The sequence below is a fragment of the Oncorhynchus mykiss genome, chromosome 4 (genome assembly GCF_013265735.2).
Source record: "Oncorhynchus mykiss isolate Arlee chromosome 4, USDA_OmykA_1.1, whole genome shotgun sequence".
NCBI classification, from domain to species: domain Eukaryota; kingdom Metazoa; phylum Chordata; class Actinopteri; order Salmoniformes; family Salmonidae; genus Oncorhynchus; species Oncorhynchus mykiss.
Window position 1 is genome coordinate 24138676 of NC_048568.1, and position 13290 is coordinate 24151965.

Here is a 13290-nt window from a genome sequence, read left to right on the forward strand (position 1 = left end):
ACAGGTTTATTCTAATAGTTTACTAATTCCATTTAACAATGATCAACTTTACTATGTTGTGAAGCTACAATTGGAATTCCTAGTAGCAGTAGCCCTCTAAAACAAAGTGTGTTGGGCACATAAGTCCCATAGAAAATAGCTTTCTCTTAATGTAGTAAACCTTGTATCCGTGCAGAAATGCAGATGAAAAGCTGTAGGAGCATTGATCTTCAATCACAGTCGCTTCCCTCTCTCCGTGGTGCTGAATTGTCACGTGATTCTCACCGCTGTATTTGTATGTTCGCTTCCGCCCCCTCGTTTTTTGTGCTTTTTCTTTAGACCTGCACGAACAAAAAAGCTTTGCCTGCAGTTTCAATTAAACGAGAGAACACAAAAGAGAAACCGGCATTGTTTTGTAAAGGCTGCGGATTATTTCCCATCGCCATTTTCAGAGCTCAGACACCGGCACGATGGACACCGACTACTCCGCCTTCGAAAACCCTCTATACAGTGAATTTAAATATTTCTGTAAGAAGATACAAGAGGTCTATAACGAATTAAAGGAAGACCTGACACCTTACCGCGACGATCGTTTTTACAGGTAAATTATAGGGTCACTACACCAATATTAAATAATCCAATATATGTATTTGTGTTAATTCAATCATTACTCTACAATGAACAAGCATTTGTGAGCATACATAGGCCTATTAACTGCATTTGATTTTCATGTAGGTATTAACATAATGATACAATTAATAACATTTGTCAATGTGTATTTACAATATGGATATAGCCTTTACAGAATATCCAGCTGCAGCCATGCACCACCCTCAACATGGCGCATTGTGGTTCAGGTGCGCTATAAAGCATCACTGGTTTTCTTTGGATAGTTCCGTGTTTTGCAGGTTTAGATACGCGTTTCATTATTTATCTTTCGGTTTTATGGGATCTTACGTCAAATATGATGTGTCCCTATAGGCTACCTTCGTTTTAAAAATGCTGTTACTTCTGCTGTTAATACAAGAAAATTCTAAGGTCATTATGGCAGAAGCCTATATGATATAGGCACAGGCCAATGAGTGAAGGCAACAAGTGTTGGGGTGTATTCATTACTCCAAACAGTTGCAAAATGGAACGAAAACTTGTGTTTCTATTGGACAGATTCAGCAAACAGGGCGGGACCTACCTTCATCTTTCCAATAGAAACGCGAGTTTTCTTTGCAAAACAAAACGTTTTGCAACTGTTTTGAGTAACCACAACACAAATCAGAGGTTTTACAAAATAGCCTTACCATCAGAGATTTTAAAGAAAGGAGGAGATAGGAATCCTATTGGGTCTCCCACCAGCAGACTGTCAACCAATCGCGTTCACGATGTCACGCAGTTGCTAAAATCGTCACGCAATCCCTTCTCAAAGTAAAGGTATGAGTCGATAAACCTATTTTCCTCGAAAGTTCATAATGTCACGATTCCAAAGCTATTCGGTATTACAGAGAAAATGTTAGTTATCTTACATCTCGGAAAAGATTTGTAATGTTGTATTTCTTATTCACGAAATTCATGCTAATTTGGGGGTTTTGAGCTGGCGCCCAATTGACTCCCATTCACATCCTTGAAGGAGCGCTCTTCTTGTCCCAAAACAGCCCAGAATGCACCGCGCGGCCCATTGACGACGCAGGGGCAATGTACACATCGTTAATACGATTTCAATGGAGTTTCCCATCTTCTCAAAAGTATCTCTGCAACCATACAGTGTGCAATCATCGTATTTAGTCTAACAGCAGATTAAATAGTCAATTTAGATAAATTATTTATATATACACTAGATTACCTATAGGGTGCGCTGTGTTGAAACCACCGTGCCTACATCTTGGCACTCCCCGACCATTGTAAAACAAATTTAGGAAATTATAGAAATGTATTTATTCATGTCTACATTCGTTTTTGACATGTATTATATTACAGATACCTTAATGTATACTTTTAAATTATATTATGTGAGCTAAACATAAAAATGTCAAAAATATATTAAAACATTTTCCTTAAAGTATAATATTTTGATATTACTAATGCTACTGTCCCCACTACAATAAAATATACTTAAATACATGTCATTTTGTCCATTAATTCCTATGGACTGCTCCTCCTGGGAATGCTAATATGGCCGACAGGTGGCTTCAAAGCCTAACAATGGCCAATACACAGCATCAGAAATCCAGGGTTCATATACATTAATGGTTTGGATGCATGATGGGTCTTGATGTATACAGACAAAATTGAAATCACATGTTTTTCATTAGAGTTGAAATGAGGATGAAAATCTGATTTATGCGCTTGCAACGACCAAATCCACTCCCTCTAACTGAGCTACAATAAGAAGCTCCTCCTACTCTCTTGTCCCCACGTGACTTCAGTCCCGCGACATCCAGTGGTGACGTTTCATTTGGTTGTCGCATACAGACTGATGTATACGGATGTGGATTTTACCTAGACGTTTTGATTTGATCTTGATTCTAGAGTGAGAATCTACAGAAATGGATGTGTAAGTTCACATGTTTAAGACGATCTACAACTTAGTTGTATTGTTGCCACTTCATATCGTACATTTTAATCTCAAAACGTTAGTTTCTGCCAGTCGTCTGCTTTCAACGGGATCCTATGCAAAGTTGACAGACACACCTACGTTACTTTACACGTTAACTAACTAGTTTGCACGCCACCGTGTTTTTGGTGGCAGGTGTTTTTTCGTTTGTCTTATATTCTGGTACCGGTGTGTGTTACTAAGCAATATATTAACATTTCTAATGTGGCTAATTGCTTATCTAACGTTTCCAAAAGCTGATGGTGTGTAATTTATAGCTGGCCAGATAATAAGCCTCTCAGACTTCCTAAACTAGCCTAAATTACTGATTTGGCTTATGCTTCGATTTTATTATGACAACCTCTTAATGTCTTGAGCATAGGTGTTTAAATCAAGAAATGTTCATCACAGAGAGAGGACTCCGATTGTTTTCAGGAAACTGATTGTAGCATGATATCCTTTCTCAATTTCAGGCTAGCCCCCATGCGGCTCTACACACTCTCCAAAAGACACTTTGTTTTGGTCTTTGTGGTGTTCTTGATCTGTTTTGGCCTCACTGTCTTCATTGGTATAGCAGGTATGTAGTTTTTATATATTATATCAATGTGCACACTCTAAGTATACCAGCAGTGGGCCCAAGTCTATATTACTGTTGGGAAACAGTGAGCCAGAAAGGCTAGTTAGGGTGATGCAGCAGCCAGCCAACATAATCAGAGGGTGATGACTGGCGTCTACTGGCTGAAGTTTTATCTGCAAGGAAATCCTGATAAGTCCACTTTCTTCTCGCTCTCTTTCTCTTAATTAAAGCCTTACTAGAAAGATCCTTATTGGTAATATTACACAATTTTCCTAAAGTGAAAAGAATGTTGTAAATGCTATGTCTGCACAATGGTGGATTTGCTGTAGGAAAGGGATCTAGTCGAGGAGACTAAGGACTTAGTTTTGCCTATAAGCGTGACAAGCCTGTTTGTGCAGGAACTTTGTCTGGTCCTGACCTGGTCCTGAAGACCTGGAGAAATATTTTGCTTACTTTGTTCATTCTTCTGCAGGTCCTAAAATCCTTGCGGAGACTAAATACAGTGGAGATGAACTGCTGGACAAAAATCAATCCATAAAGGTAAGACAAGCAAACATATAAATACATGTCTTTCCAGGATTGCAGGGAATGTGCTTGAACTGTTTGCTTTATGTCAGAAATGGCTTTTATTAGTGCACAAACTCACACCACCCTGATGCTTACACATATTTGTGAGACTGGGAGGGTAAAAGGGAGGAAGAAGTGCACAGTCCAAAATGAACACTTAGATCCCACAAGTCCTGGACACAGCTTGATGTCCACTCTTTGACATTGTGATGTTCTGAGTATGGATCTAATATGGTTTCAGACTGGTCCCTTCATCCTGCAGTCCCCGCCCCTTTCCACCTATAACCAACAGCTATGGCTCACCTGTATAATGCAGGTGGAACACAGCACTGGTGAGATCTACTCCCTTATAAATGATGGTATTTTTCCTTCTAAGACATTCATGTCATATGGATATTTACTTGTTTTTGTTGCCTTTGTCTCTATTCAGTGGTGGACTTCCTGCAGCACTTTGAGATCAATGTGGAGCTGAAGGGAGTCATGCAGGATGCCAGCGTCATGCACATCCGCAGCAACGTGCACCAGAAATCCCGAATGCTGCACTGTGGCGCTGTGAGTGGCAATCAATATATCGGTCTATACATTCATTAATCAGTTAACCAGTTTGTCAGCCAATTGACTAGTCAGTCATCAATCAGTTATCAGCCAACCAATTGGTCAATGAACAAGACATCTATCCTGCTGTTTCCTCCTGCAGAAGTGTGATGAGATCATCGTGGTGCACCTGGGCTATCTGAATTACACACAGTACCAGATCAATGTCAGCTTCAAAGGCCTGGAGAACATCACCTACGAAGTCAAGGTCAACTTCATGGTGAGCTCACAACACACTGGCTGGAAAACCTGTTTAAACTGTCAGCTGGCTGTTTCTGAAGATGCGTCTCATCCTACTGACACAGTGGCTTTGAACTGCATTTCAATGACACATTTCTTTCTCCTCTCTCTCAGTGGAAGATGTATAATCCCTCGTTCTCTCAAGTGGAGATCTGGTTCCGGTTTGTCTTTGTGGTTTTGACCTTCATGGTGACGGTAAGAGATCTATGCAATTGAATCCATCTTTATTGTTTCTGCTGTCTATGTTTGTCTTTGTATGTTAGTCTTTGCTGTTGTGTATTGCAGTGCATGTTTGCTCACTCTCTGAGGAAGTTTTCCATGAGAGATTGGGGCATTGAGCAGAAGTGGATGTCCATCCTGCTGCCTCTACTACTGCTGTATAACGGTGAGTCATTGAGTTGTTTACCACTCTTTCCTTTGTGCCTTCCACTGCACACCAGGCCTTGATATTTAAACAGTGTAATATATTTGACCGTACCCTTCTGACGGCCTAACCTTGCTGTTAAAACCCATATATACTACAGTCTTTAGGTCTTTGAGGTTTTTACCTGTTTTGATGGCTGGGGTTCTTGTGTTTCAGATCCATTTTTCCCACTGTCGTTCCTGGTTAACAGCTGGTTTCCGAGGACTCTGGATGCATTCTTCCAGGCCCTCTTCCTGTGTTCCCTGCTGCTCTTCTGGCTCTGTGTCTACCACGGCATCCGGGTTCAGGTGGGTCTCACATTCATCTTTAACCAAACTCTATATTTTAGTATTGGAACCCAAAATCAAGTCTGGTGTCCTGTTTTTATTTTTTTTTTTTTTTTTTCTAATCCTGGATTATTCTGGTTCCTGTCTCAGGGAGAGAGGAAGTGTCTGACGTTCTATCTTCCTAAACTGGTCATTGTCGGCCTCCTGTGGCTCTCAGCAGTTACCTTGGGGATATGGCAAACGTAAGTCTGAAGGACTCTGTCAAACTAACACTGTATAACATACTCTGTTTAGAAAAGGATGTTATGAGCTCTAATTTCCTTTACATCCACAGGGTCAATGAGCTACAGGACCCCACCTACCAGTACAAAGTGGACATCGCTAACTTCCAGGTGAGTGGAACACATTTACCTTCTGTGAGATCATTTTTATGGAGAATTCAGAAGCACATGTCCAGTGTATAATTATATATATTGTTCAACCTGGTAGAAGTTTGGACATTGACGGTGGAGGTAGTAGTGCAACGCCCATCATGTTGATTAAAGGTTTTGTTGTACTTCCAGGGCATGAAGATTTTCTTCCTGGTGGTGGTGACCCTGTACGTCCTGTATCTCATCTTCCTCATCGTCAGAGCTTGTTCTGAGCTCAAGAACATGCCCTATACCGGTAACAATGATGCATTTGTCATATTCTAATCCCAATAGAGTTAGGGGTTGTATTTGATACATCCACTCTCATTTAGCCTTTCCTAATATTATTTTTATTGTACTGTGGTCTCATCTTGGTCATCAGATCTCCGGCTGAAGTTTCTGACTGCGCTGACGTTTGTGGTCCTGGTAATAAGGTACGGCCATTGTCACCTGTTGACTTCTATTGAGCCTGGTCATGGTATCTAAACTGGATGGATCAAACAATAATAATAATAATATTATCTCATTTGTTCCATTCCCTCTAGCATGGCGATACTCTATCTTAGGTTTGGTGCCAAGGCTTTGCAAGACAACTTTGTGGCTGAGTTGTCAACCCATTACCAGAACTATATCCTTTCTTGTCAATGTCTTTTTTTTTGTCATTTAGCAGACTCGCTTATCCAGAGGGACTTACAGGAGCAATCAGTGTTAAGTGCCTTGCTCGAGGGCATATGGACAGATTTTTAATATTGTCAGCTTTCGGGTTCGAACCAGCAGCCTTTCGGTTACTGGCCCATCAATCGTAACCGCTTCGCTACCTGCCACTGACGTCTTCTCTTCTATTGTGAATTCTGCAGTCAGTAGCATAGGTTTAAAAAAATGGTCATCTTGATGAGCTTTGCATGCATTAGATATGTTTACTTAGATCTGATCCTTAACTCGACATACCAGCTGAATTTTTATCTTTCTATGGATTACTCAACTTTTACTTGTACACATTAGCATTTGTGTATTCCCCCTCAAAAGACGCCATTTATGGTAAGTGATTCTTGAGGAGAAGAAAAATATGCAATGAGATTTGAAAGATGAGTCTGGTTACTTATTGCCTTGTCAATCTCATTATCTTGTGTATTAGACTCCCAGTTGAAGGATAATCCTGCATTCTCCATGCTCAATGACTCAGATGATGAAGTCATATACGGGTAAGTAGTCATGTTAATTCACTGTCTCTCATTGCCTTTGTTATACATCGTTCTACTTAAAGATGTAGGCGTCACTGTCTTGAGATCAATTCTAGATATCGGAGTCTGCATATGCCTGCTTTGAATGTCTAAATGTGTTTCTGCTCAGACTGGTATATATTTATTTTCTATGAAGGAGCGATTACGAGGAGATGCCTTTGCAAAATGGCCGTGCCATCAAAGCAACAGCCAAGTACCAGAATGAGAGCGACAGCGACTGATCCATTCCTGATTGGTGCGTCATTCACTCCCCTGTTGTCCTGATTGAATCCTTGAGGGGATTCTATTAAACTGGCCCGGTTTGCACCTGGCAGTGCCCATCACGTGACCGGGTGAAGACTGTGAGGGAGGTGAACCCTTCTCAAAATGAATAACTTATCAAAAAAATAACATTTTAAACTAGTTTTCATTGGGAAGGCAGATAGATTTTTAATCAGTCACTTTTGCTTGTGAACACAGAATCCTACTCATCACTCCACGTGCTTAACCTACGTCACTTTTTTTTGTTTTGAGCTGACTTTGCTGTCGGCCAGAACGGCGCACCCGGCTCATGCCCGGGAAGCACCCCGGTCACAAAACGATTGCAATCACTTTTCACCCGGTGCAAACTACGCCTGCCTGGGCTAGCCTAATCGAATCCCCTCATTGGACAGCATATTCAACGAATGAACCACCATTTGTAAATAAGGAACGTTTGCAGAAATAATGCAAATGGTAATATACTGTAACTGTTAGGGTTGTGAAGGTCATTGAATTTTGAATGATGGTAATTGGCCAGCCAAATGACCGCGGTCTCTGTAATAACTGTTTTTGTTTTTACACACATTTTTCTCCTCCTTCGCTCCTGACTGCATGTGCTGCCATAGAAATGTAATTACTTATTTTTCTGATGCATTGTGGGGGAGTTTGCTAGTTTCTTATTTCAGCAAGGAGCGAAAAGGTTTCATCACGTTAAGAGTACATGTTACCGCAGAAACGGACTCAAATGCACGAATGCCCGGCCGTCCCGTCTTGGCGGTCTTCATCCACAACCGTTGGTTACGCGGTTATACGGTAATTGTGCCAGCCCTAGTAACTGTACATAAATATATTTTTTAACTGAAAAATTGTGTATTCTGAATGTAAATTCAAAGAAAGGAAAGGTGTGCAGGTATGGTCAAATGTTTTATAGCATTTTAGTCATCAAGTAGCCACATAAACAAACGTTCTGTACACTATCTTTTGGTTATCATGAGCCGCATATCATAATTCTTGGATATATAAATTAACTTTGAAGGAAAGCGTGACAAATTTGATCATGGGATTTATTATTTATACAAAAATCACAATGTAACTAGTGTTAAACCACTACTGTCTCTTTTGTGCTTGAAATGTGTTGTTTTTAAGCCATTCCTACTAAGCTCTCTGGCATTCTGAGTTTGAGGGGGGGGGTGGTGTAATTCTGCAAAAAACATACCATGCTGCCACTGTTTTTATCCAAGACCTTTATCTCAAATGGTTGTAAAACCAGTTTAGAACAGCAATTCACTGTTTTATGCTTGTCATATACTCTGTTAATAGCCAGAGTATAAGCATGCATATCCATCAATCTAATACCCATAGAAGTGAAGTTTTCTGAATATTTACCGGACTACCACCATGCGTTACAATAACCAGCAGGAAGAACCTTAACTTGAGTAGGTGTAGCAGTTGACCCACTCTTTTGCCAATCCATTCCTAAGTGAAGCCACTGTATGATTGTACTCCTGGTGTCCAAATCGTATGTCATTTTTGCCCCCAAAAATTATGGCCCCATTTGTTTAATAGCTATGGAAAATGTTTTCAGTTCACATTCCCGAAGCAATAGTCTAGACTTAAGATATGGATGATTCCTGAAGTTCATTCAAACACTTCTAATGCTTAATCATTTGATTGTGATGTCTTGTGAAATGTGTATTGTGAAATATTAAAGCAGTGGTGTCAAACTCATTCCGTGGAGGGCCTAGTGTCTGCAGGTTTTTGGTTTTTCCTTGCAATTAAGACCTAGACAACCATGTGTGGGGAGTTCCTTACTAATTAGTGACCTTAATTCATCAATCAAGGGAGGAAAGAAAACCCACAGCCACTCGGCCCTCCCTGGAATGAGTTTGACATCTCTGTGTTAAAGGAATACTCAAGTAGCATATTTGTCATATGGCCCTTCCATCGTTCAATTTAGCTTGCCTTTCATAGCTTTTATTTTTTGTTTACTTCAAAGGTACTTGGGCTATATGTAAATTTCATTTGTACAAATTAACCAAATAATAACATTCTGGATTATTGTTTTGTACCTTTTTTTTTTTTTCTGTACTCAATAACCTGATGCAGGATTTTATGGATACAGGCTCCAGGAGGCAAGTTAGTTTTCATCACTAACCATTGGTAATTTTCTGTCTGAACCAAATGAATGAAATGTTTGTGTTGAAGGAAAGCGTTACCACTGATCCTCCAAACATGTATTCTAATAAAGATGGTGCCTTGTTTCCACTTTGTACCAGGGTCAGGAGTTTCCTCCAAACTTGGACTGCAGTCTGAAATCTTTTTGTTTGTGATGGAGCATCTACTTTATATATATATATACTTGTGGCTTATAGGGAGATGATTGTGGTGGTTATTTTGAGGTTTGAGTAAGAACCATGATTTTCTTTATGGTAGACTCTTTTGACTAAATTAGAACGGCACTCTGTAAATACTGTATCACATGTAAATAAAGCACTTGTGTATACAGCAAATGTTCATTAAAACTTGTAAATTATACAACATGCATGTCTCTGGGCATTGTCTTCTGACGGGGTGTCATTCCTACACGACAGTCCTCAACTGATCAGTGCAGATGAAGTCATCACGCTATCTGACGATAAGACAATGTGTCTCTGGGGTGACCTCTACTCAGCATTTCACTGGCCTATAGGTGTTGTGGTAGAATGAATTATAGTTGGGGGTTATATTGGAAGCTGGCAAACAAGCAATGACTGAAAACATTTATTGAAACGTCACTAACAAATCCTAACATGACAAATTGGTCCTCGTAAAATCTAAACAAACAAGATGCACAAAAGTCTTTTAGCAGTAGAAATACTTTGGTATGGTGGGCTTTATGAAAAAAAGAGCCGCACACTCTAGGAGCTTAGATGCAATAATTGAATAACCAACGTTTTGACAGATGAGCTGTCATCAGGGTATAATATTGGGCTTTATGCTAACAATCAGTTTGGACGGAATGGAAAAACCAACGTTCATTCATGTAGTGTAATTGAGTGCAGGCGGTAGATTCAGATGGCCAGGCCGAAGACACTGACGATGCAGTACATGGATTTATTCTCCCACCTCACTGTACAGCTTCCTGGAAGAGAAGGTTAGGTGGGATCAATGACAGACTCTCCATCTCTAGACGATCTCATATAATCTGGTTGTAGAGATTGTGAGAGAGATTCTCACCATCAGTGGTGTTATCCCAGAAGCATGAGCTGGCTGTCTGTAGACCTGCCCCGTTTTTCTGCATGATAACACAGGTCACTGTGGAGAAAGAGAAACAACAGTTAAATGACCCCTTTCAGCAATAACACACAAATCCATCTCAATGTGGAATGTAAGTATGATCATTGTATAGGATGATCCATCAACAAAAGTGGTGATGGTATATTTTAGTGCAGGAAATAAAGTAACTGATTTCAATTATATGTGCCCCCCCAACACTGATGCGGCTTTATTTTTTATTTATTTTTTATTGAACTTGAAGTCAGTTAAGAACAAAATCTTATTTACAATGACGGCCTGATATAGCCCAGCCAAACACTTTTCCTTTCCTTGCATTCAGGGCTACATACCAATGTACTTGAAAGGCTTGCCCAGTTTGCTAAGTTGACTCAGGGACTGCTCCACTACATTGGTGGTCCATTGGTTCACTCTGCTATGTTGATAGGCATTTCCTCCTATGGCTCCTTCTACTGACTGAAAATACATAAAAAAGAGGAACAGGCTTAGTTTCTGAAATTACTGACTATCCAGAGAAAATACAAATGAATACAGACGTGTCACAGCCCACATTAGTTGCATTACTCATATTGATGTGGCTAGCAACCAACGTAATCCCGACATGATGTCCTTAGCAACAGGCAGCGGGGTGATGAGTTGTTGCAATGTAGCAAATAGCTAGGCGACTTTGCTGAACATGAATGTCTCCTACCAATGCAACCATTAGCTAACTTCTCACTTGGCTAAAAGTACCTCTTTGATGATAGTGCTCACTTCGTCAACGACAAAGGCAGTCTGGCAGGATAAAAAGACAAAGGCGTGCAGAACAGTTATAGTAACTGGGGAACAACAGTAACGTTAGCTAGCTACCTAACATTGCTAACATGCGTCTTCAAATAGCCTTACATTTAAACGTTACATTAATTAGGTGGATATATTAATTAGCAATTTTGAACATCTAGCTAACCTCTTCTCCAGTCTGAAACTCATCCATGATGTTAGCAAACGACAGTTACCGCTAGCTAGCTCAGCTGTCGCCAAATTTGGGTGGGTGGGAGGCGCATGCGCAAGAGTGATTATGATGGTCGTTTCTGTACTGGTTGTTGCATGGACAAAATCATGTCTCTTTCTTCCCTGTTCACAATAAAAACAAAGAGACTGGGTATATTTCCATCCTCACTGATTACATCTTCAAAGCTTACTGTGCAATATAACAATTGGCTGGCTTTACCGTAAAAACCCAAGAAACCTAATCATAGACAAGAAAAGAGTGAAGGAAATGTATAATAAAACACATTTTAAAGCTAATTGAGACAGGTACAAAAGTTTATTACATCTAATTTAAGCCATCCAAAAGTTATGAATATACACCATAGAAACAGGTGAATTAAAGTGGGCTTAAACACTGGTCATTCGCAAGTTTGCAGTGTAGGCTAATCACCACCAGTCTCATTTTAAAGCATGATCAAGACAACACACTTAACTAAACTTATATTTGCACCAGTTTGGATGAAAAACAAATAAACGTTTCTTATTTAAAAATAAATTCCTTGAATTACTCCACATAACTGGGGGGAAATACATGGACAGCTGGCATGCAGAATAAAGGCTCATACCTATAAATACAAATATTTCACAGAACAAATATCCCCAAACAGACAGTTCAATGTTTGTGAAGAATATCATTTGTTATATTGCTGAAGCATCTACTTCCTTCTTTATTTCTGAGTGATGGGGAAGGAGTTCTGATCCATTAGCTCCCCAACTCTCTCCTGGAGTATGTGGACCACCTCAGCCAGAATGAAAACATGGGTGTCGTCAAGGTCCTGGATGATAAACTTCTTTCCCAGGGCAGATGTCTCATCTAGGTACAGTAGGAACTGCTTCATGGCAGGGTCACTGTTTCAAGTAGTGGGGAAAGAAGATATGAAACCTGTGATTTTCTCCTGAAACATCTGATTATCATAGCTGGTACAGTATAGCAGACAGGCTGGATTTTCTGCATGATTCATGTGATTAGCTTGATTGATTTCAGTTTGATAATCATAAAATATGATAGGCTTTGTGCATGCATACCACTCGACAAGAACACCCTTTAGTACGTTGACCATGATAATGTTAGATTCCAAACACCAGTCTCCAAAACCTGGAAAAAAGCAAACAAAATATAGGCGTGAACACCAACACAATGTGACATGCACCTTGACGTATGACACATTCTAAAAGTAATTAACTGAACTGTAGCTTCTCACTGCAGAGGTAATTTACTAATATTAAAGTGAGACAAAGAGGAGCAAAGTAAGGACTAGGTAACGTTAGCTGGCGTTATTAGCATCATTGCTGAATAGCTAGTTAGCCTAGTTTGCTACACTTCGAAATGCTCAGTCTGACATGTTTCCGTCACAATCTCAAAGCCTGCTCATTTGCGAAAATTCAGGCTAGAATAGATCAGCTCTTTGCTGATTGTCATTTTGTGGCGATAAATAGCTAATCGGTGTATTATTCTGTACTTACGGAGCTTGTTTGCTCAACAGTGTTGATGGCTGGCTGCGTTGTTAACAAGTATAAAATGCCTTAACGCGAAAGGCATTGTGGGATGTATGGTGTCTGATGAGGTATAAAGGTTAGGCCAGGTATTCCCAAACTGCGGTATGCAAAAATGAAAATGTGATTTACATTTTTTTTAATATATATATATATATATATATATATATATATATATATATATATATATTCACATTTTCAAACAGTTTTTCTCCCCTGAGCAACCTCGTTTCACTCGTTTCATTAAACCATCTGGTGTTCATCGAAATGACAACACAATGTCAAATACAGGTAGCCTAGTCAAATAATTAACATCCAATCACAGTAAACGTTTCTCTCTCAGGGGAATTCCACTAACGGTCCGGTATGTAT

At 39.8% G+C, this 13290-nt stretch overlaps 3 protein-coding genes across 4 annotated transcripts; 1 reads left to right on the top strand and 2 right to left on the bottom strand.

Moving 5' to 3' along the window:
• The first annotated feature begins 283 nt into the window (after positions 1-283).
• On the top strand, positions 284-9662 carry tmem181 (transmembrane protein 181). Of its 2 annotated transcripts, none has more exons than XM_021600774.2 (17): positions 284-580; positions 3037-3140; positions 3613-3680; positions 3949-4039; positions 4138-4259; positions 4405-4521; positions 4656-4736; positions 4827-4926; positions 5122-5252; positions 5382-5473; positions 5566-5623; positions 5795-5897; positions 6024-6075; positions 6187-6269; positions 6590-6679; positions 6777-6843; positions 7019-9662. In XM_021600774.2, the coding sequence occupies exons 1-17, from the start codon at positions 450-452 to the stop codon at positions 7101-7103; spliced, it is 1575 nt and encodes a 524-aa protein (XP_021456449.1). In that variant the 5' UTR covers positions 284-449; the 3' UTR covers positions 7104-9662. The 2 variants fall into 2 exon arrangements, with proteins under 2 accessions (XP_021456449.1, XP_021456450.1); XM_021600775.2 differs by lacking the exon at positions 284-580 and adding an exon at positions 2359-2524.
• Positions 9663-9866: 204 nt separating this feature from the next.
• On the bottom strand, positions 9867-11517 carry dynlt1 (dynein, light chain, Tctex-type 1). The gene is given in 5 exon segments (NM_001165233.1): positions 9867-10243; positions 10339-10416; positions 10728-10851; positions 11128-11169; positions 11342-11517. Coding segments are annotated over 5 exon segments (342 nt in total). The 5' UTR covers positions 11369-11517; the 3' UTR covers positions 9867-10172.
• A 21-nt stretch (positions 11518-11538) lies between these two features.
• Positions 11539-12940, bottom strand: gtf2h5 (general transcription factor IIH, polypeptide 5). Its single transcript, NM_001160561.1, is given in 3 exon segments — positions 11539-12273; positions 12451-12520; positions 12889-12940. Coding segments are annotated over 2 exon segments (216 nt in total). The 5' UTR covers positions 12486-12520; positions 12889-12940; the 3' UTR covers positions 11539-12092.
• Between the last annotated feature and the right edge of the window lie 350 nt (positions 12941-13290).

What these genes read in the sequence shown, in the direction of transcription:
- tmem181 (XM_021600774.2), top strand. Translation starts at nt 450, where the DNA reads ATGGACACCGACTACTCCGCCTTCGAAAACCCTCTATACAGTGAATTT. An exon ending in ACAAAAATCAATCCATAAAG is followed by an intron (nt 3,681 to 3,948) that starts GTAAGACAAGCA and finishes ATATGGTTTCAG; the next exon opens with ACTGGTCCCTTCATCCTGCA. An exon ending in ACCTTGGGGATATGGCAAAC is followed by an intron (nt 5,474 to 5,565) that starts GTAAGTCTGAAG and finishes TTACATCCACAG; the next exon opens with GGTCAATGAGCTACAGGACC.